The following is a 22,556-nucleotide window of genomic DNA, read 5'->3' on the forward strand; positions in this document are numbered from 1 at the left end:
AAATCCATCAACATTTTTGTTTAGAACTGTTTTCACTTATAAATGGTGCTTGATTTATGCTTATTTCTCTCCTGATTAAGACTAGACTCTTTGAGACTATAGAGAGAGACTTTTGCACTGAAGAAAGCAATATTATGGATAGAGCACTTTTTTATTTTTTTTATCCGAAAGCAACAATTTGAAGTTAAAAATGTCTTATTGATAAATTTGTTTCTTACAAGCATACAGCTTTCGGTTCGCAAGATGTTCATTTGATGGACTGGACACTGGAGTCATGAGTATTTGCATATTGATTATTGTGATGCTTTTATCAACTGATTAGACTCTCACTCAGACGGCACCCATTCACTGCAGAAGATCTATTGATTGTCAAATTATGTAATGCTAAATTTCTCAAAATGTCTTCCAACAAAGCAACAAACTCACCCACATCTTATATGTAGTATAAGTACATTTTCAGCAAATAGTATTTCTTGAGTGGACTGTTCCTTTAATATTAATCATAAAATAAATTAGGTATTGCAATATGCACAACTAAAACTTACCATCAAGGTCTACCATAAGGCTCAAAATGAAGCATGTACATAATGTTCTTCTAAGCATCTTAACCAAATGCTCTTATTTTTGCTTCCACAGGATACTAAGTTTAGAGTGGCTGTCCTTGCTGTTTTTGTGCTCGGAAACTCAGCATTCTGTATCTCACTGCTCGCCTCCATAGGGGACATATAACCAACATATGAATCATACGGCACTACAGAAATTGTATTGAAGACCTAATTATTTATAGAGCAAGACAAGTCATCATCAGTTTCATTTTATTCAAGGTTTGAACAGTATTTTACATTGAAAACATCCTGCAAGGAAGAAACATATCTATTAAGACATTTCAAACATGAATATTATGAATTAAAATTCACACATCTTTTAAATTATTTTCACAGAAGAATAAATGCCCACTTTATATCCAGACAATCAAAGCATAAAACATTTAAAAGGCTCACAATGTAATTATTGTACAGAAGCCAGCTACTTTTCTTGTAACACCTCTGGAAGCTACATCCACAATATACTCTGTTAGACATTCCAAGCAGCGGTCTTCTCTTGTCTTAAATTGCACTTTTGATCAGATTAAATCAAAGATGAAAGTATTTTTATTTGCTTCTGCTCTTCACTGTATGGTTAATATAACATGTTATGTAATGTGAAATTAGGATAATAAATTTATCAATGTTTGGCATCATTTTTGTACATAGTGCAATTTAGGAATAGAGTATGTTATAAATTCTTCATCTGAAATAATATAAAAGTGTATCCAGGATAAAATTCAGAGCGAAAATACTAGCATTCAAAAAATTTAAAAAGGTATGACATCAGTTGTGAATATTTTTACTCACCTATTATGTTCTAGGTTTGTATTAGTAATGAATGTTTTACTCTAAAACTATTTGCACATGCTTATACTGTAATGGAAACTTGATTTGTGCTTCGATGCTTCATTTAGGCAAATCACTCTTGTTGCTGATGATTGGCAAAGATACCTGCTTCCCACCTCTTTGCCAGGGCACTTTTCCGTCTGATTCGAGGGTAAGGTGCCTCAGGGAACTAAAGGAGAAAGCTTCACCTGTAAAACTGCATGCAGTTTCCAGTTTCAAGGTGAAATGAGCACAGATAAATGAGATGTCAAACACATGCGAATGAAAAACAGAAAAATACACTGCAATGCAATTCATGACAGTTATATATGATACATGAGAGGACAAACAGAAAAATATGTACAGTTCAAAAATCTGCAATTTTGAATCATAGCATGCCTAAATTTAATGTACCTTGTGGTCGCAGGACAAAGCAGAGCGATCTATTTTGCGCGTCTTTGATGGAGATGAGGGGGATGACTTGGATTTTTCTGGCACTTCTCCTGCAAAGTGTTGAAATAAAAGAAAGGACATTTACTGAACTACATCTTCATGTAATGACAATGAAATAAATGCTCTAATGCAGGAGTGTCCAATCCTGCTCCTGGAGGGCCACTGTCCTGCTCCAACCCCAATTAAACACACTTGAACCAGCTAATCTAGGTCTTACAAGGCATACTAGAAACTTCCAGGTAGGTGTGTTGAGGCAAGTTGGAGCTAAACTCTGCAGGACAGTGGCCCTCCAGGGCTGAGTTTGGACACCCCAGCTGTAATAATTGCTAAATGTGGTACCTGGTTTCTCATAAGTGAAATTCTGCAGTTGGCTGGGGGACACGAGGACTGTGTTGTATCTCTCCTTTACATATAGTTGTGCTCTCTGCCTTCTAAGCTCCTCTTCTCTTTGCCTGACCAGCTTGATCTCCTGATCCACCAGAGACTGGGTACTGTGTGAGCGCAGTTTGAAGAAGGGATTGTTCTGAAAGGTGCTCTCTTGTGTCTCTTGACAGGCAGAGCTCAGGCAGAATTCCGAGGCACTTCGAATGATGAGATTTGATGTCTCCAGGATAATGACATTATTCATGTCTGATGGCCATTCTTGGAAGCTGCTCATCCCTGGAGAAAGCATCCCACCTTTTCCTCGGCTCCGTGGGCTGGTGGGGTACGAATCCGGCTCAAGTATAATGACATTGTTGGCAGTCATTTCATGGTATGTGGGACTTCTTCCAGATGAACCGGTGATGGACAAAGTTGGAGTTCTTGCACTAGGAGACCTCTGAGATCTGCATCTGTCCTCTGGAGTGTCAAACATCCGTCCTTTATCTCCAGGCTCTGACCTGCTGTGGTGAAGAACACCAGGCCTGGGTTTAACTTGCATACTGTCACCAGCAGACATCTTTGTCACTGTCCTCTCTCGTCTGAAATTCTCTTCTCGTTCGAGAGCTTCACGGATCTCCCTCTCCACTGAAGTTTCTGGCTCATCATAAGGAGACCTGTAGCTTGTGTCATCTAGACCAGAGTCTTCTGAACAGGGGCTGAATTGAGTGTACTGGTAATCCCCCAGACCAAGACTCTCAATGTCAGGGTCTCTTCTGGGGCGATCAATGTTGCGGACAGGTGTGTACATGAAGCTGTGTCCACCCTGGCAAGATGCCTGCTTCATCACTGGCCGGTGCACCAGACCCTTTGTTTGCTCTTCCATCTTCTGCCACTGCTTGCGAGCCACCCTGAAATCCAGATGCTCTGTACTGACATTCTCGCTCTTTATTTCCTGAACCACGCAGAAGTCTTTTGGCAACTTTTTGTCAAGCTCTGAAGTTGAACAAGACAGGCGCTGAAGGTTGTGCTTTGAGGTTTTACCAAGCACTTCCTCATCCTCTGCAATCTTTGTTAAACTACAGTAATGGGCCGAGGAGTCCAAAGAAATATCTTGCAGTTCACATTCAGTGGGACACTCTGGTTGTTCTAGAATCTCACTTTCATTAATGTTCAATGCCAGAGCTTCATCTTCAGGTTCAGTATTGCTATCAATCACCTCATTGTCTTCCTGCCTTGCTTGGTCTTCTGAGTTTACCTCTGCTTCATCCATACCCAAGAGATCACCGTTCTCTTCAATCTCTTCTTTATCAACAGCTGATGGAGCTAAAGACCTCCACGGCTCCTCAGCATCACTGTCTGATGAAATGATGGCCATCTCCACAAGTAAACAGTCACTTAGATCATCTCGATCCATATCCGGACAAGATATTGGGACTTCAGAAATCACCAGCTCATTCATTTGCTGCTCCAGCACAGATTTTTCTTGTGCTTCCAACACAGATTCATCTCGATCTTCCAGCACAGATTCTTCTTGTATTTCCAGCACAGATTCATCTCTTTCTTCCAGCACAGATTCTTCTTGTATTTCCAGCACAGATTCATCTCGTTCTTCCAGCACAGATTCTTCTTGTATTTCCAGCACAGATTCATCTCTTTCTTCCAGCACAGATTCTTCTTGTATTTCCAGCACAGATTCATCTCGTTCTTCCAGCACAGATTCTTCTTGTATTTCCAGCACAGATTCATCTCGTTCTTCCAGCTCAGTTTCTTCTTGTATTTCCAGCACAGATTCTTCTTGTATTTCCAGCACAGATTCATCTCTTTCTTCCAGCACAGATTCTTCTTGTATTTCCAGCACAGATTCATCTCTTTCTTCCAGCACAGATTCTTCTTGTATTTCCAGCACAGATTCATCTCGTTCTTCCAGCTCAGTTTCTTCTTGTGCTTCCAGCACAGATTCTTCTCGTTCTTCCAGCACAGATTCTTCTTTTGATTCCAGCACAGATTCTTCTCGTTCTTCCAGCACAGATTCTTCTTTTGATTCCATCACATATTCTTCTTTTATTTCCAGCACAGATTCTTCTTGTATTTCCAGCACAGATTCATCTCGTTCTTCCAGCTCAGTTTCTTCTTGTGCTTCCAGCACAGATTCTTCTCGTTCTTCCAGCACAGATTCTTCTTTTGATTCCAGCACAGATTCTTCTCGTTCTTCCAGCACAGATTCTTCTTTTGATTCCATCACATATTCTTCTTTTATTTCCAGCACAGATCCTTCTTGTGCTTCCAGAACAGAATTGTCTTGTGCTTCCACCCTCTCTTCAGGTTCATCATGTTCTTCCTCTTGGGCATTATCCAAATAGTTGATTTCCATTTCTACTTCTGGTTTGTCATTCACAAGAGGGTCTTCATTAGACTCAAAGGCCAAAGATTCTCTGTTGTCTGGGTAATCTTGTTCGTTGACCTTGACCATAATGCCTTCTTGAGAGTCTTTGCTCCGATCAGATTCACCTGAGCTATCACATTCATTAGTTATGGCTTTGTTTTCTTGCCCTTTCAGGTCTTCTTGTGGGTTGCTCTGTTTGGTATCCAGGCACTCTGAGAAATATGTGACAAAACATTCATTCACCTCCTCAGTGAATTGGCATGTCTGGTCCTCTGTAAACCCAGGATCCATTTTACAGTCTGTTAGATCAGCCATTTCTGAAAGCTGGCTGGTCTCCATGGTGACTGTTTCAGAGAGGTATTCCTGCTCTTTTTGTTGCTGATTTACAGAGGTGCTTTTGCCGTCATTTAGTTCACTTTCATATGACCTTTGCACACCAGCTGTGGCTCTCTGTGGAAGTTACATCGAAAAGAGCTGTTTAGAATGAAAGCAACACCAAGCTTAGGAGTACTAAAATCATTGAACAAACACTAAAAATGTGTTCCTAGTCTTGCTCCTTGAAATTCATATAGACAACACTGAGCTTGAAGAACCAGCCTTGTGCTGTTTGTAGTGGAACTGCACAGTGTCAGTGATCAAGCTATTCTTGTATTCATGCTGTGAGATAGAAGTGGGTGGACCTCTTTACCCATGATAAGTAGTTTCTCACAGCATGCAATCTCAAAGCGGGCTGAAAATCTACATTAAAGTATGTTTTAGAAGCCGCAAAGAAATTCAGAGCCACAAAATATATGGCTTCTAGAGAACACAGAATTCTTCTTCAATTATTACCCACGATTTAAGTTGGTAATTTCAAATAAAAGTAATAATAAGCTGATGAGTTTGGGGTTCAATTGGTTCAATTCAACTGGGGTTAATAAGGGAGAACTCTAGGAACAGTCTGAAAATCCCTGCTCTAATCTAAATCAAAAACATATATGGCAAGTTGTGACCACAAAACTTCCTAAGCTTAAACATAGTGAAGGGGAGCACTTCTGAGGAAGTACACTTCATTCCTGAAAGTGTTATTAATCCAAAATCTAATTAGATGACTGCATTTAGTTACAAGAACTAGCTAAAATCATTTTACATTACTGTTTTATAATTTATCACTTAGCAGTTTGCCGTCCCCTTCTCTGTGTTGCTTCAGTGTTTTCACTCATAAAATATAAAGCTAACAGTATGTGGATGATCATAATGCCATTTGATATGATACTGTCATAGTCATAATTTTTTGGCATGATATGATTTCAGAGTCTGTTTTGCGTTTTTTTTTTCTCCCCCTGAAAAGTAGTGGTTGCTTGGCAACATGCAGGATCTGAGGAGGCTGTCCTGTTTATGAGCCATATAGAAGCAGCTCACTAGTCAGACTCATTTCCAACCTTATCAAAGTGCCATGCCGTAGGTTTATTATGGCTATCAGCCTAAGTTTATCCAGTGAGAGAGAGAGAAACAAATCTATCGCTCATATCGAGTGGTTGGGATGCTCTTTTATGGATGCCTGCTGGTGCTGTGACCACCATTAACCCCAGACCCATCCTGCCTGTTTTGGAAAATACATTTATTAACATTACATCCAATTTGCCAGAGGTGGAATTCTGCAGAGCACAAAATTATGTCATCAGATATTATCCAATAAGTGTCACTGTTACGGGATAGTTCACCCAAAAAAAATAAAAAAGAGACTAACAGCCTTAGTCACCATTCACTTTCAATACATCTTGTTTCTATTCAGTAAAAGTGAATGGTGACTGATGTCATTCTGCCTAACATCTCTTTTTGTTTTCCACAGAACATAATATATTTTCTTTTGATGTGAATTTTCCCTTTAAGTCTTACTTCTCTCTTGTAAATGATACTGAAGTGACTTTGATTAGTGAAAAATCGGAGTGTTTTTGTATCACTGCAAGCAGATAAAATGCATTACCAATCAATCACGAAATGTCGGATGGAGACAACGCAGCATCACAACTCTTCTGAAATACACTGCACATAACAGTACAAATGCAGCACACCGAATTCCTGCATCATTCCCTCTTCGTGCCTTGCGCATGCAGACGTTCGCCAAAGCAGATACGGATGCAACAGATGCACAAAGCTTCAGTATTTTCATACCTACCAGCAGCTTTAAAAACAGGAGCCAAACGGATATCATCTCCAATCTACCGCAATACGCACATGCCTGTATAATTTGTACAGATAATGTGAGTAACCAAATGGCGACGCGTCGGGAGTAATTCATATGGTTGAACTCGAAGAGGGAAAATCAAGCTCGCGACAAACTCCTGTTCGGACCTATCGATCCGTCAGCGATTGTCAGAGGTGAAATAGAGCAGATAGAACAGATATTGACAGAAACGGCTGCAACTGAATGTGTGAGCACCGCCAGCACTGGTTACACTGAGCTACAGAGCCGCTCTGTCCCTCTGGGCGCCCACACTTTCTCAACCAACTATTGAACGCTTGGCATTGCCCACGCGATTTTGAACATTCCATAATTCTGACCAAGGTCACTGTCGCTGTGCAGCATTGTCCTCACATGTATATATATATATATATATATATATATATATATATATATATATATATAATATATATATATATATGTGTGTGTGTACTATAAAGGACGAAAGTTGACAAGTTTATTTAGTTAACATTTTTAATACTTGATTCTGATTGGCTCATATCGGCACCTGGTGTCACAAATGTTTGAATAGCTAATGATGTTTCAACACGGTACAAATGACCGCTCATCCGGGAAACCTACTAAGCAATCAGTTTGCTTATTTATTTTACTAATGAATTTACCTATATATTTACCTAATAAAACTATTACCAATCAGTTTTATAACATGTTTATTAAAATAAAGAGTTTGATCGCTTGTGATTATGTCCATCTATTTACTGTATCAGTTTTTTTTTTTATTAAAAATGTTAATAAAGCGTGAATGTGCATTTATATGTGCTTTTTCAGAAAACAAAATAAAAAATCTATCTGGAGAAATCCGCTTTCGTACTTATAAATCCCCTGAGGCCTTTTTTTTGAACTATGAATCGTCTGTGGTGCCAGACAAATCGATTATAATTGGTTTTGGAAAAATAAAGTTAGATATGATGCAGTGGTATGTTGATTGATTGACTGATTGATTGATTTTTTTTTAAAATACCCATCTCTGTGGACAAAACCTATCTTCCATTAATATTGACAATGACTTAGACTAAGCCAAATCAGTCCTCGTGTATCAACATGTTTTCCAGGAATAACCCAGAAATCTGTATTTCTCACCTGCTACATCTGTTCTATTGCAGTGATGTCAGCTGTGATGCAAACAGTATTATTGTGTAATACCACATTCTAACTTCATATCCATATGTTTACGTCTTTTTAAAATGATGCCAAGATTACCAAGGTTTAATTGTTAGTGACATAAAATTGTTTTGACAATGCATAAAATCAAACTTATCCTGGTCCTTAGACCATATTTACCTATTATTAATATCCATCTTGGGTGATCTGATTGTAAAATTGACAAATGCAAAGATCCAGTGGATCTTGCAAATAAATTGAAATCATCTTTGGATGTGTCAGGGAATGAGGCAAAGCTTTATTCCATAATATGCAGTTCCAATCTGCTTGAAGAAAAGCTTGGTAAAAATAACAACAGCAAGTTTGGTGAAGGATATTCTGTCTGTTTGCTGCCTGTGTTACTGGCTCAGGCTCTGCTTGTTTTTTTTTCTTTTCCCTACGTCTTCTGTGTTTTTCTAGCTACCATCCCACACGCTTGACAGAAAAGCAGCATGAATACACTCCAACAAATTGAAAATGTAACACCAAAAAAAGGCATAGTCTTTCTCTCCTCCCTGTCTTTTCTCCTTATGACCTTCCCACCACAATACACAAAACTGCCAAAACTCTTAAGTGTAAATCTGACCCCTTTTTAAACTCTGTTAAAGATGCATAAAAATATTTCTCACCAGATGCAGGTGTACAATAACTCATCTCTCTGTCCAGAGACTGACAGATGTCACATTCCATAGACTTCAATAGAAAAGTTTGGAATTTGGTTATACTTACTGTCAGTGATGGAGCGTTGAGGTCGGCTGGTTCAACAGTGAAGGTCTCGTTTCTTCCTCTGAGTCCATGTATGTGTGTTAGTGTGTGTGAATGTGTGTGACACAAGCCACAGCTCTGATTGAATGCGTGGGAATCGACCAATGGCAGCACAGTTACTCCACTGATAGACATGATAAACTTCAGCTCTCACACAGGCACATAGGGAAATGAGAATATACCTAAAAATATATTTGCACACAATCCTCACTGCTCTGAAATAAAAGCTCACACCAGACGTCTGTTATCAGACAGTTTGCTGTAAGTCTCCAGTGCACAGAATCAAATGAAGCTCCGTGTATTAAAGGATCAGCTTTAATCTGATTTATTTTATTATTATTTTTTTTTTCCACCGGTCTACCGTCAGTTTTGTTGTGACCAAATACGCTTATTCATCTAAAAAAGTCCAATATTTCTGTTGTTGTAAAAAGGGACAGTTCACCCAAAAAGTAGATAGGTAGATTCTGTCATTATTTACTCACTCTTATGTTGTTAAAAAAACTAAAAAACATTTGTCTGTGAAATTCAAAAGTATATTTAACAGATTGTCCAAGCTGCTCTTTTCCATATAATGAGAATAAATGGTAACTATGACCTGTAAAAAAAGTTATATATTTAAAATACATTTATTTCATGTGAAGTATAGCTAAAATCTATTAATATATTTACTGAAATATCGCTTGAGACTTTCTGATATAAAAATTATAATTCAACTTTGCACAATGCACATTTCTTAATATGAAGTCTAAAATGTGTTTTAATGTGATCTGATGTGTATCTGTAGTATATTTATTTTTAACTAGGGCCTTGTCCCAATCTACTTTCATTGTACAACAAAGAATAGTTTATAAATATCTAATTAAAATCAGAAATGGCAAATATTTATAAACTAACAAAAATAAAATCTAATAAAAATAACAAATTAGAAAATTATAATTTTTTGCTTAGACTTTACAGAAGAGAGAATGTCATATGAGTTAAAAAATGAAGCTGAAAAATTATAATTTTTATATTGAGTGAAATATCTCTTTAATATGTGTTAGTTGTTTTAATAAAGGCATCACTTATTTTATTTAATAGTAATAACATTATCAAATAAGGACTCACAAAGATGACCTTGACATGAATATCTGATTAAAAAAAACATTGAAAATCAAAAGACAGACGATTCATTCTTTAGCACAGATAATAGAGGTGTCTGCAACAGCTGTCAGCCACATACACACACATCGTGAGGATTGATTGTCATTGTGCGTGTTCCTCTACAAGGAGAACACTTCTGAAAGGATGCCTCATACAGTATTTTGACATATAACAGCAATATTTTCCTTTTTTGGAGGTTCAGCCTTATAGCTCTCATGTACAGCTTTCAATTCAATTCAAAAGCTGCGGCCTCCAGAGGTCACATTTGTCAGTTGAATACGTCATTCAGGCCATCTCATTTAGGAAAACTAACCATTACATTGCAGAGTATGAAAGAAATTACAGTAATTTATGCCTCACAATGGTTAATTTTCTTAAATGAGATGAATGTATAGCTGACAAATGCAACCTCCATAAGGAGCAGCATAGCTGAGTTTATTGGCAGTCATTTCAAACATTAGTCAGCGTCAGATATGTGTGTTGTATTTCTTTCCAGCACTATTGTCAATAAAATTGTACTTAAATTATGTATAGGAATAAATTAAAGTTGTGAAGAGTTAGAATTGAAATATTTTCTCAAAAAGTGTTAATAACACATCCTCATTTCGCATTCAGAAGACTCCGCTGAGATGCTGGTTCACGTTTCTTGTCTCACTGGCCGCTCTGGACAATTGTGTTACACAAAATGTGCATGTTACGCAGTTTGGCCCAGTTTCTCCATCTGTATCTGTAATGCTGTAGGGAATATGAGAGAAAAGACATCGATTTAGCTGCTCAGTTCTATCCTCCCAACCAAACACAAGTTAATGGACAGCATGGACATGACCGAATCCTGCACCAGCTTTTCACTGATAGCTCTCAGAAACGTTCCACCGTCTCAATGATTAATCTTTTTGTGCAGTTTAAGAGGGTAATCTTAATAAACTCCAGCTATAAAGACATTTGTCCTCAGAAACAAGCTATCCCCATTTATATAATCCCTAAGATTGATTATATAAGAGTGTTTCAGCACACGACCCAGCCTTCTTAAAAGCCTCTTAAGGTTGGAAGACATGCGCAGCAAATTATCTGCCCAACACTAGAGTGTGTGTGTGTTTCTGAAGAAGATTGACAGGACTGGATTGTGCATTCTACAATGAAGAGATGAGAGAGAGGGGGTCATCTTTAGATACAGTTATATGACATCATTCATATTGAGTTTATAGCAGCAAAATATTATCATAATTTCTAAATTAGTGTGGTATCAAAAGTGAGTCGTTTATCTTTTCATGCAACATTTGTGTGGGTGGCGACGGTCTGTTTTTCAGCATTAAAGGAACAGATGACTCAAAAATGAATGTTCTGTCATTTGCTCATGACTTTCAAAATCCGTGTGCTGTTACATTTCCTGTGGAACACAAAAGAACTTTTCAAAACACCTTCATGCAGCTCTTACAATATAACAATTATAATGACAATGGCTGTCAAGCTCCTTTTGTGTTCCATGGAAATAAAAACATTATATTGTTAGCTAAACTTTAAAATTGACTTTGTTAATTGAAATAAAGTTGAAATGAAATATTAGATGAAAAACTTAAACTCACAATTGCCTTTGCAACTGAAAAAATATAAGATGAATAAGCTGAAATACTATATGCTAAAATTGAAATTGAAATAAGTATTAAATGTATTAATACTATGCTAAAATTGAAACAATATAAATATTTAAAAAAAGTCAGAATCACGTTTTAATGACTAAAAGCTTAATTTCAATGGGGAAAATGAAATGATCTAAATCCATGATATTAATAAATGCTATAATAGTAGGCTATTTAGAATAAATAATACTAAAATAACACCTATTAATAAATATTTTTGGGTGAACTATCCCTTTAAACAACTCTTCAGAAAAAAAAATCAAGACTCATTCAATCAGTTTTATTAAAAAGTTCATCTGTCACACTTTTCACAAAACACTCATATACACAAAGTCAAAGCAAAAGAAAATGCTTGATCAAAGAAGCATAATCTATGACAGCAAGCATGGCTGTACATGTCACAGCAGATTGCATGCGGTCATGCTAATTATTGCAAGTGGTAAAAGCACAGTATACCAAAATGTCAAAAGAGATAGCATAGAAAGTTTGGCAGGTGCAAATAAAGGAGAGTGGTTGCATATTGCATGAATTATTTTGAAAGAGATCTGAATTCCCGTCCTTTCACCACTAGAGGGAGGTACAGCTCTAAATCAGGGATCTTCAACCTTTTTCAAGGATCCCTTGGTGGATATAGACACATTTAGTCAGATTTAATAGATGCATTCTAAGCCTGGCCATTAATAACATGTATATGCGCCCTGCAGAATGTATTTGCATGATAATTACATTGCACATTCATTAAAAATCAGTACTGATCACACTTGTGTACAATAATTTTTATCTTAATATGGGAGGTACAATAGCATACACCACTGCTCAAAAGTCTGGAGTCAAAGATTTTCTTTGTTCAAATTTGTTTTTCCACAAGCATGCATTCACTTGATCAAAAATGACAGTCTTTAATCAGCAGCAAGATCTTTTGGTTACAAAAGATTTCAATTTCGAATAAATGCTGTTTTTAACTTCACATTCACCAAATATTTCTGAATAAGATCAGTATTTACACAAAATCTTAAGCAGCACAACCATCTTTAAAACTGATGGGAAATGTTTCTTTAGCACCATATTGGTGTATTAGAATAATTTCTGAATGATCATGTGACTGGAGTAATGGCTGCTGAGAATTCAGCTTTGCCATCACAGAAATAAATAATATTCTAAAATATATTAAAACAGAAAATAGTTATTTTAAATTGTAAAGATATTTTACAATATTAAAGTTTTTACTGGGGGTTTGATCAAATAAATGCAGCCTTGGTGAGCAAGAAAATAAAAAAATCTCTTAGCGACCCCAAACATCACAGCTACGCCGATGACACACAGCTCTATCTCTCTTTTCAACCAGATGACCCAACGGTAGCTGCACGGATCTCAGGCTGCCTGGCGGACATCTCGGCATGGATGAAAGAACATCACCTACAGCTCAATCTGGCAAAGACGGAGCTTCTTGTCTTCCCTGCCACTCTGACTCTACAGCATGATTTCACAATTCAGTTAGGATCATCAATGATTACTCCATCAACTTCGGTCAGAAATCTTGGTGTGATCTTTGATGACCATGCTGACCTTCAAAGAGCACATTGCAAAGACTGCTCGATCCTGCAGGTTTGCACTACACAACATCAGAAAGATCAAGCCCTTTCTGACAGAGCATGCTGCGCAACTTCTTGTCCAGGCCCTTGTTGTTTCTAGACTGGACTACTGCAATGCTCTTCTGGCTGGTCTGCCAGCAAACACAATCAAACCTCTACAAATGATTCAGAATGCAGCGGCACAACTGATCTTCAACGAGCCCAAAAGAGCACATGTTACACCTCTCTTCATCTCCTTGCATTGGCTACCAGTGGCAGCTCACATCAAGTTCAAGACACTGATGCTTGACCACAGAACGACCACAGGCTCAGCACTCTCCTACTTCCACTCACTATTACGAACCTACATCCCCTCCAGAAGTCTGAGATCTGCTAGTGAGCGACGCCTTGTGGTACGATCACAGAGAGGCTCAAAATCACTCTCCAGAACATTCTCGTTCACCATTCCTGGCTGGTGGAATAATCTTCCCACCCCTATCCGGAATGCTGGATCCCTGTCAATCTTCAAGAAACATCTGAAAACACATCTCTTTCGTCAGTACTTGACTTCATCCTAAACTCAAAAATAAAAAAATCTTAATCTTTCCCTCTATCCTTCTCTCCCTCCCTTACTAGCTTGTACTTATTTGAACAATGACTGAGACTTGGTGTTACGAGCACTTCCTCTGTCTAATTGCCTCTTCAAGATGAATCGCTTTTTGTATTCCCCAATTGTAAGTCGCTTTGGATAAAAGCGTCTGCCAAATGACTAAATGTAAATGTAAACATTTGAACAGTAGTGTATTTAGATGAACTTCAGCAGTGTTTTTTAGTTAACATAATACCGTTTTTTCCCCAACAAAAATCGATTTGAGATTAAATTATAATTGCAGTACCGCCAGTTGAAGATCCCTGCTCTAAAGCTACACATATACAACAATGTGTTTCTACACACATTGTCAGACAACATAAGCAAATGCCAACATGAACGAAAGAAAGCAGTTTTTTAAGACACTGAGAAACTGAAAACCACAATGTAAGACAGCAGTGTCCAGTATGCAGAGCGAGAGAAGCCAGTCTGGTGAGAAGCTGCATCATAGAAGAGCTGATAGAGTGTTAGTGAAACTACATCAACACACAGCAGGGCTTGTGTCTCCTTTTGACCTTTTTAATCTTTGGGGTACCTGTAGCGGATGGGTCCTCCATGCCGTCTCTTTTGCCCTTCCGTCCCGCAGAGCAGATAAAGGCATTGTTGGCATTGGAGTTTTGTTGGGGTTTGAAGCTCTTGCTCGCTTCATCTTCACCTTCTCCAATTATCACCAGCTCTGCCCGAACTGAGCCCTCACAGCTCTGGCTGTCATCTTCGGCATTTTGGTATCCCATGAAGATCATGGTGACGGGCTCGTCCAATGGCATGACGTTCAGGACGCTGAGTTTGGAGTTCTCAGAGTAGGCTGAACACGGGCTGTGGTTCCTGATGTCACAATCCAAAAGTTGCATTCCCCGGTGGTTCTCTCTTTGGTTGCAATACTGTCCATGCATGTGTCTTTCCCCTTTGTTGTGGTTGTATTCGTCTGGTCTGTCATTGTAATTAGGCATTGGCAGGAGAGGAAGTCCATGACCCACGTTCTCTGGATAGCACACACCATCATTGTACACAAGCTCAGGCCATGCCGATAAGTCGACGCTATATGGATCCTGGTATCCGTTGGATTCGTGGCTCTCTCTGATTTTACTAGCCTCATGGGAGAGCTTGTAGGGAACCTGAACCTTATTGGACCTCTTCTTTTTCTCAGACGCCTGTCTCAGTAGCTCCTTGACCTCAACGGGACTGAGTTCATCCACTCCTTTCGCACCAGGCTGGTGGCCTTCCGTACGCAGGGCGTAGACGGACTTCCGGCCATCGTCGTAGACTTTGATGCCTTTCTGCTGGAGCTCTTGGGGAGAAATGGTGGAGGTGGAGAGGACTTGGCTTTCACCTGTGCGCAAGTCCTTCTGAACGTTAATTTCCATGGCGAACAAAGCTGTAAGAGTCAAATGAAATGTTTGTAATATATTTGCAGTGTTGGGAAGGTCACTTTGGAAATGTAATAGGTTACAGATTACAAGTTACCCTATTAAAAATGTAATTAGCAGTGTAACCAGATTACATTTTGAATATTTTTATATTTTTATATTTCTAATGTTTTCAACTGTTAATCATTTTCAAACATTTAAAGCACCTTACAGTAGGACTCAACACTAATTACTGTCAGACTTTCAAAATCCTTCATCACTTGAATAGAGATTATAATAATTTAATTTTAAAGCACAGCCACCACAAAATCAGACTAGAGAGCTTTTTACTTTGAGCTATGATGCTGTTTTTGAAATCAAATCTTTGCATAGTTATGACAGGAAACACTAGCATCTAACAATGCCTTGGGGGAAAAAGAACGGTTAATCTTAGAAAATAAAGCATAAACAAATAGGAAATAAAACAGTAGAATAAGCATGTGTCCTGTTCTGTGTCCTAAACTCCTGAAAAATTGCTGTCTTATATTTTAGAGCAGTCAATGCAATTTGGGAAAGAAATCAATTAAATCTGTATGTGGGTGTGGGTGTGTGTGTGTGTGTGTGTGTGTGTGTGTGTAAAAAAATCAGATGTAACCTCCTTTGTAATTGTTAACACTTTCATAAATAACTGTAATTACAAATGTTTTTCTCAGTAACGGTAACTGATTAAAATTATATATATATATATATATATATATATATATATATATATTGTAATTAAATTACATAATGTAGCTTTTTTGTCATCCAAACCACTTTGATCTAAAATATTTACTTATAACAACCAATTTTTTTTTAAATTTAACACTACATTTGCATGCTCAAGATTATATGCTTTTGGTTAATGGACACATGACATCAGTCTTTGTTTAGTAAGATTCCTTTTTCGTTTTTTTTTTTTTTTTTTTTACTTTTTTACAAATTATATACTTTTTCATTTTTATCATTTAATTGATCCATTACTGATTTTTATAATTTTATTGATTTTTTAAATTAGCTTTATGTATCTCATGGACTCCCAGGGCTTTGTTAACCCCAGTTTGGAAAAGCCTGTATAAAATATTTATTTTGCTGTTCTACATATAAAAATATTGAAAACAAGTCTTCTTTCAGTTTACCAGGTTTGGGTTGGTCGGTTTTTGCTTCAGTTTCCAGGTCTTGTTTCTTCCTCTGATTTAATAGGGGTGTGCTGGGCTTTCGCATGTTTGGAATTGTTGAATGAATATAGATCGACTCTGCAAAAAGAGTGAAAAGATGAAGAAATATAGCAAAATGTAACAACAATATGCTGGCTGGGATGGAGTTTTACAGTATTTACCTGATGTGAAATCTGCATTCACTGCCTGTGGAGATTCAAACAGAATCACATCCTGTTATAAAGTCTATATAGTTAATTAAAGCAAAAAGCACAGTTTTTGATCATTTTAATTAATTAACCACATCAAAAACAGTGTACCTTAATGATGTCCTCTGGAGACTTTTCAATGGCTTTTAGCCTCTTTAGAATCAGCCCCTCATTTGTTGAGATGTTCATTTCCTCTCTCTCTAACGCTTCAATCTCTTTCTCTATCCTACAGAGAATTTGTTACAATAATTGTATAAAAAAAGACTTTCTAAATATGTAGTCCTCTAGCGTTCTCCTGGCACACACACACAGACACACACACACACACACACACACACACACACACACACACACACACACACACACACAGATTGACCTCTATTACCAGATCAAGTCACACAAGAGTGCCATCCCTGACAAAGTGTCTGTTACTTTGTTTGCACTTTTTGTTACATGCTAGACCAAAAAAGCATTGAATTGTTAAAAGGTTATGAAAGCAATATAAACAAATATTTAATAACAGACATTTGAATGTACTCCTACGACTAATGTTCAGTCAGAATCAGTCATTAGTCTGAATCATTTAACACAATCTCTAAGCATGAAACCGACAGCAATATTTGTTCTAGGGTGCGACCTGCATGTAGCAGCCTTTCAAGGACACTGGAACAGCTTTTTTTAGCATCCTTCTCTGACTTCATTGCTACTACAATGCAATGCAGTTACAAAGCATTGCACATCTCTTGCCTCATACTTGACTCGGATAGATTTCATTACGGCTCCACAGGGCAAATGACATTAGCTGAGAAACATCACACCAGCCCTGAAGTTCTTTGAGTCAAATACAAAAGACCTTTAAAAGACTGAACTCTTAACACAATGTTCAGATTGAAAATGATTTGCGTTTAGGAGCTGTCAGTGCACCTGCTTTGCTATGATAATCTCTATAAATTAACTGACAATCCTAAATAGCAAAATGGTTTAGGTCACATAGTCACTGGCTTAAATATAGTGTAAATAATGCTACAATAATGAAATGTAACTTTATTCTTTCATCTTACCGATGTATTGTGCTCTTGAGGTGCTTAGTTTGTTGTGCATCTTCAAGAGCTTTTTGTGTTTCCTGTGCATTACTGCTGTTCATCCCATCCATGAGCCACAGATCTCTCGTGGATCTTTTCTATGAAAGACATATAGAGATGCTTCAAATCTCAGACCGCAACAATTCTGAAAAATGCTGATGAACAGGGAACTATACTTCTAACATCAAGAAGGTACCTTGACATGTTGAAGCTTTAGTTTCTCTCTGTCAATCTCAAGCCGTTTATGGGCAATTTCTTCTTGGATTTTTTTCTTATTCTGTGAAAAAATTAACATTTATATAGAGACATAGAACTAGCATAGCTATGTAAGCGGTTGCAATACAGTTGTTGTAAATTCCAGAGCCTTGAAATAAGTAGACATTCCCATGTGGTTACCGTAATAGCTTGAAGGCGCTCCTTTAAGAGTTCTGCTTCTTCCATCCTGCCTCTGGAGAATAAAAAAAGAAACATTTATCCTTTATATTCTATAAAATCATCACTAATACTAGTATGGCTGTATTTTGACATCTGTCTAATGTCTCAAAGGGTTGTTGAGTGATATGTAGGTCAAACTCCATACAGTGACACTGATATTTGGCTACATGAATTAATGTCTATTCATGACCACTTGCTTTCTGCTTTCTAAAGATCATTGCAGTTCCATGAATAGCAGCAGTGGTAAAACAGTCTCTGCGATGCACCATAAATAATCTGCCTGACAGGGTTTGGTTGCCCGTGTCTGAGTGGGTGACCCCTTGTAGACACTGCCGGGTTTCATAGACATAGTAAGGCCTTAGGCTAGAACTTGCCCCTTCAAGTAGCTTCATGCTTCATTCACCCGATTTCCAGTTAAATATCTCTTACAATAGGCCAGATGTGACCTCCTGTGATTGTCACATCAGCTTTAATGCAGGAATATGAAACAATATTGTAAAGTTACAAGCAAAGCAATGGATGGATCAGTGCTTCCTACAAAATTCTTTATCAGCATGTATAATTTTAACTAGGTTCACTGTTGTTGCTAAAATTATCATTGACATGAATGGACATAATGCTGACTTGTGATTAAGTGAGTCTTTCTGACCACATAAAGCTACAAAGGATGTTTTTATATGTTGATTTTTCCAAGCAACCACAAAGACAACAAAACGGAACGACATGCTGTCTTTGTTTTATTTTGCAGTAGGGTCAAATATGGATTTTTTTTTTTTTTTTTTGCTATGATATAGATTTAGCAGTACAGGAAACACTGCAATGGACTATCATATACTGTAGAATACATTTTAATTCACGTCATCTACTTTTGATCTACTTAAAGATACTTTTTAGGTTTCAAACCAACACAAGTACTTGTCTAGAAGACTAACACTGTCATGTTAAATTGACAGCAGGGCCGGTGTCTGTGGGTCCCCAGGCTGCTTTTTTCCCCCAGGAAATGTGAGACCGACTCCAGACTTCCTGTCTCTGTCCATGTTTCATACATAGACAGTATCCAGTGCTGACTCAACACAACCCTGCTCATCTGCTTTAGATATAAGGCTGCTCACTGCCCAGTTCATTAACATACTAAAAACTGTCCAGGATAGTTGCTTAGCATTTGCCTGTAAGTAATAAAGTGAAATGTATATACAATTATTGTCCAAAAACGTTTCCAGGAGAGACATCATTTATTTTGATCTCATTGATAATTTCAATTCATATCAAAGCATCATCTACAGATCTGTGGATGAGTTTGGTAAACCCTAGAATTCCACTCAGGAACAATCTAAAAATAACAAAGCCACCCAGGGGTACATTGCCTAATAAATCTGACACAGTGGCACACCAAACCATTGGGTCGCTTTTCTCCTTGACACGTAAACCCACAAAGTTTTCTGAAATTAATGCGTATAAGGGCCAGAGAAAAAAACTGCAAAACAAATGTGAAAGAATAAAATGAAGAATAAATTAGACTATTAATAAATACCTTCTTTTTAAAATTGACATGTGAGGGCAAGGTCTAAAACCCAGTAGAACTCATGCAAATTTAACCAAATTGCACTGCGTTTTACTGTGTAATTAGAGTGAAATGAATTCTTACAGATTAAGCTACATTTGACAGTTTTATAGAAACAGCACCAATTTCAGCACAGATTCAAAGCAAACTGAACAAGCTGATTAGCTTATAAAGTCTTATATGATAAGCTTTTTCTGGGGTTGAACACTACATGCTTTGCAGGCCTCTCCTGCACATGGTCAGTTTTCCTGTCAGTTTTATCCTAGAGGAAGTTTCTCTCTAATCTCCTCTAATCTGATCACCAGTCAGTTAAGATGTAAATCTCTTGTGGCATCTGCTCACATTATAATATCCTGACTGGACAAACATCCAGGAATTGTACTCTTATTATATTTGAATGCAGATATTGAACATCTTAAACTTTCTAAAACTATGTAATATTTTATCCACAATTCATCAATATATGAAAAACTACTTTTTGTTAAGTTTTTGTGAGCATGGTGTTATGCGTGTAAAACAGAAAATGGAGCCTGAGTTGCAATTAAATTAGTTTTAAAATGTCACTGAATATTTGAATCACCAACTCTTTTCAATGACTTCTTAAAATAATAGATGAAAGTTTAAACCCTCACTTTTCCCAAACTAAATGTCACCCAATCCACAGAAAGTGACAGCAGGTTTCTGCAGCCTCTATGACATTTGAAGATGAGCCGAGACCATCGATTCACGTGCAAATGAACTCTACAAAACTTTTGACAAATCTTCAGCAGGTTATGGGATCAGTAAATTGACCTTCACACTATGTTGTATTTTTATTTTCACTAAGAAAAATAAAACGACAGAAAACACACTTACCGGGTGGCTGAAGACGACCGGATATCCAGAAGTGTTTTGTGAGTTCACGCTCAGCCGTCAAGGCACGCACAGGTGCTGTAGCCAAGAGTGACAGTCTTGCCTTGAGCCAATGAAATGCCAGTGAGCTTGTTCTGTTATTCAGTCTCTATAGTCTCATCAGTGAATGACGACAGCCCACACACCCTTTCAAGCTTGTGACAATTTATGCCTTTGTGTTCGTTATCTGTGGAGATTGCATTTTCTTGGAAGAAAACACACCATACTAAAATGCTGAAAAAGTACTTTCAATGAATTCACCTTCTATTATTGTCTAACACAATGGTTATTTAGCAAATTCAGAAATATATAAATAAATTTAATAATAATAATAATATTTAAAAAAACATTTTGAGAAAATTTAATTTTGACTAATATCCAAGTATGATCTGTCCTGTGTGAGAGACAATAGGATAGTTTCACTGGCAAGCTGTTCTTTTAATCTAATTTAGTTTAATATGAAAACTTTTTACTGGGCTTCACTCAATACACCATTAGGCTATTATACACTTCAGAGCTGCTTTCTGAGTAGAGAAAAACAGTGTCACAAATAATTTTGACGTGAGGCGACTCACAAGCTGCTGTCGAGTGTCAGACATTCCTACATGCATACATCTGTTTATTCCCACTAGCTGTAGAAAATGAGACCCACAGCAGGACGGGACATTCCTTCTGCTGCATCTAATGAAGAGAATGAAGAATGCTGAGGTCTTTCATGAACTTCCCAGCTCAAATTGTTATCCTTTATGATGTTATCATTTAACAGTGATTTTTTTTTAATCATTAGAACTAATAAAAATGGGCCAATACAACAAAATTGTAAAAAAAAAAAAATCAAGAACATGCACTTTTGTGTTCAGGACAGATTGTGCAAATGTAAAACAAAACGACACAAGCCTCTCTGCAATAGCATCTGTCATACATTCTGCTTCCTGCTCAAATGACACATGCTTTTAGATATTTAGGGTGTGTGAGGTGGGGCATACACAGGCTCGTGCCCTACTGACAGCTGAGGTCACCCAGTGCTTTTACAGAGACCTCTGGAAAAAACAGCAATGGTCATCAGACTGCAAGCCTGCTTCATAGCATATTGATAACAAATGTTAACATTGTTTGTTGTAAAGGTTAAGATAGAGACTCTTCATTCTAGATGTTGGCTAATTTGGTTAATTGTCATTTAACTGACTAGATTTATTCATTTGTTTTAGGTAACCTGAAATATTTCTAATGCAGTCTCCGGGAATGTTGCTCTTATACTGTAAACTGGATGTGTATGAATGAATCGGTTTTCAAAATAAAATTATAATATGGTAAAATTATTCTAATAATATATCATTATAATATTAAAATTGAATGAATGAATATTTGATGGACGAATAAATATTTATTTAATTAGTGTGAATTTGTTCTAATACAATATTCCCTGATCAGATCAGTCGTGGCAAGCTATAGGCCTATTCTTTACTGATGTCTAGAGATGAGACCTCTTGTTCCCTATCAGTCGGTCACTCCGAGTCACGTCGGTGACCGACGAATTGGGATCTCGCTTAGAGAGACCAATCCCCTACGAGAGTATCTAAACAAGCCAATGGATATTGGCATGCGATTATTGCATCCAGCTGCCGCTAATCACAGCGTGAGTATAAGTAGGCAGCGGGTGCAGCGCATATTCAGCTTTTCGCTTCGGAGCCGAGCGTTCATCGTTCTGCTTCTGACCAACATACAGTGTCTGCAAGTCAGTGCGCTCTTCGAGGCATTCTTGTGCTGGTGGTACGGCGCGTCAGCGGCGGTGGTTCTTCCTGTGTCGAGTGGATTGCACACATCAGGTTGCACTACCCCCTGATTGTGTTGCAAACGGCCATCTCCCCTGTGCGCTTCAGCACACTGAAAGAGTGATTTCTCTAAAAGAGCATTCACGGGTGCGTCTTTTTAAAGACGACGTTGCATCTGGCAAACTCGACGTTACATCTTTGTAAAGACAAGTTGGGTCTTGCTTCAGACAACGTGTCACCCGTGCGTTTCTGGATGCGGTCGTTACCTGGTGCCGGGTGATGGTCATGATCGCTGCCTCACAT

At 37.7% G+C, this 22,556-nt stretch overlaps 2 protein-coding genes across 3 annotated transcripts; both read right to left on the reverse strand.

Annotated features, from left to right (window-relative positions):
* Nucleotides 1–799: 799 nt before the first annotated feature.
* LOC306881049 (uncharacterized protein) lies at nt 800–5,244 on the reverse strand. The gene is made up of 4 exons (XM_079434936.1): nt 4,423–5,244; nt 2,205–4,187; nt 1,827–1,915; nt 800–1,629 (listed from the first exon to the last, which is right to left on the reverse strand). The coding sequence occupies exons 2-4, from the start codon at nt 3,685–3,687 to the stop codon at nt 1,618–1,620; spliced, it is 1,584 nt and encodes a 527-aa protein (XP_079291062.1). The 5' UTR covers nt 3,688–4,187; nt 4,423–5,244; the 3' UTR covers nt 800–1,617.
* A 4,526-nt stretch (nt 5,245–9,770) lies between these two features.
* Nucleotides 9,771–20,594, reverse strand: LOC306881362 (palmdelphin-like). 2 transcript variants are annotated; one of them, XM_079435431.1, is made up of 9 exons: nt 20,446–20,594; nt 17,991–18,042; nt 17,791–17,871; nt 17,574–17,692; nt 16,624–16,738; nt 16,486–16,510; nt 16,286–16,402; nt 14,297–15,136; nt 9,771–10,639 (listed from the first exon to the last, which is right to left on the reverse strand). In XM_079435431.1, exons 2-9 carry the CDS (start codon nt 18,033–18,035, stop codon nt 10,599–10,601), a joined length of 1,383 nt encoding a protein of 460 aa, XP_079291557.1. In that variant the 5' UTR covers nt 18,036–18,042; nt 20,446–20,594; the 3' UTR covers nt 9,771–10,598. The 2 variants fall into 2 exon arrangements, with proteins under 2 accessions (XP_079291557.1, XP_079291556.1); XM_079435430.1 differs by lacking the exon at nt 9,771–10,639 and having other exon boundaries at nt 11,813–15,136; nt 20,446–20,564.
* Between the last annotated feature and the right edge of the window lie 1,962 nt (nt 20,595–22,556).

This window comes from Barbus barbus (assembly GCF_936440315.1).
Source record: "Barbus barbus genome assembly, chromosome: 15".
Taxonomy (NCBI): Eukaryota; Metazoa; Chordata; class Actinopteri; order Cypriniformes; family Cyprinidae; genus Barbus; species Barbus barbus.

Excerpts from the sequence above, each read along its gene's own strand:
- LOC306881049 (XM_079434936.1), bottom strand. The coding sequence starts at position 3,687 with ATGAATGAGCTGGTGATTTCTGAAGTCCCAATATCTTGTCCGGATATG. Across the intron at positions 1,916-2,204 it reads TTTCACTTATGAGAAACCAG|GAGAAGTGCCAGAAAAATCC; the intron begins GTACCACATTTA and ends AACACTTTGCAG.
- LOC306881362 (XM_079435430.1), bottom strand. The coding sequence starts at position 18,035 with ATGGAAGAAGCAGAACTCTTAAAGGAGCGCCTTCAAGCTATTACG. Across the intron at positions 17,872-17,990 it reads AGCGCCTTCAAGCTATTACG|AATAAGAAAAAAATCCAAGA; the intron begins GTAACCACATGG and ends ATTTTTTCACAG. Across the intron at positions 16,403-16,485 it reads GAATGCAGATTTCACATCAG|AGTCGATCTATATTCATTCA; the intron begins GTAAATACTGTA and ends CTCTTTTTGCAG.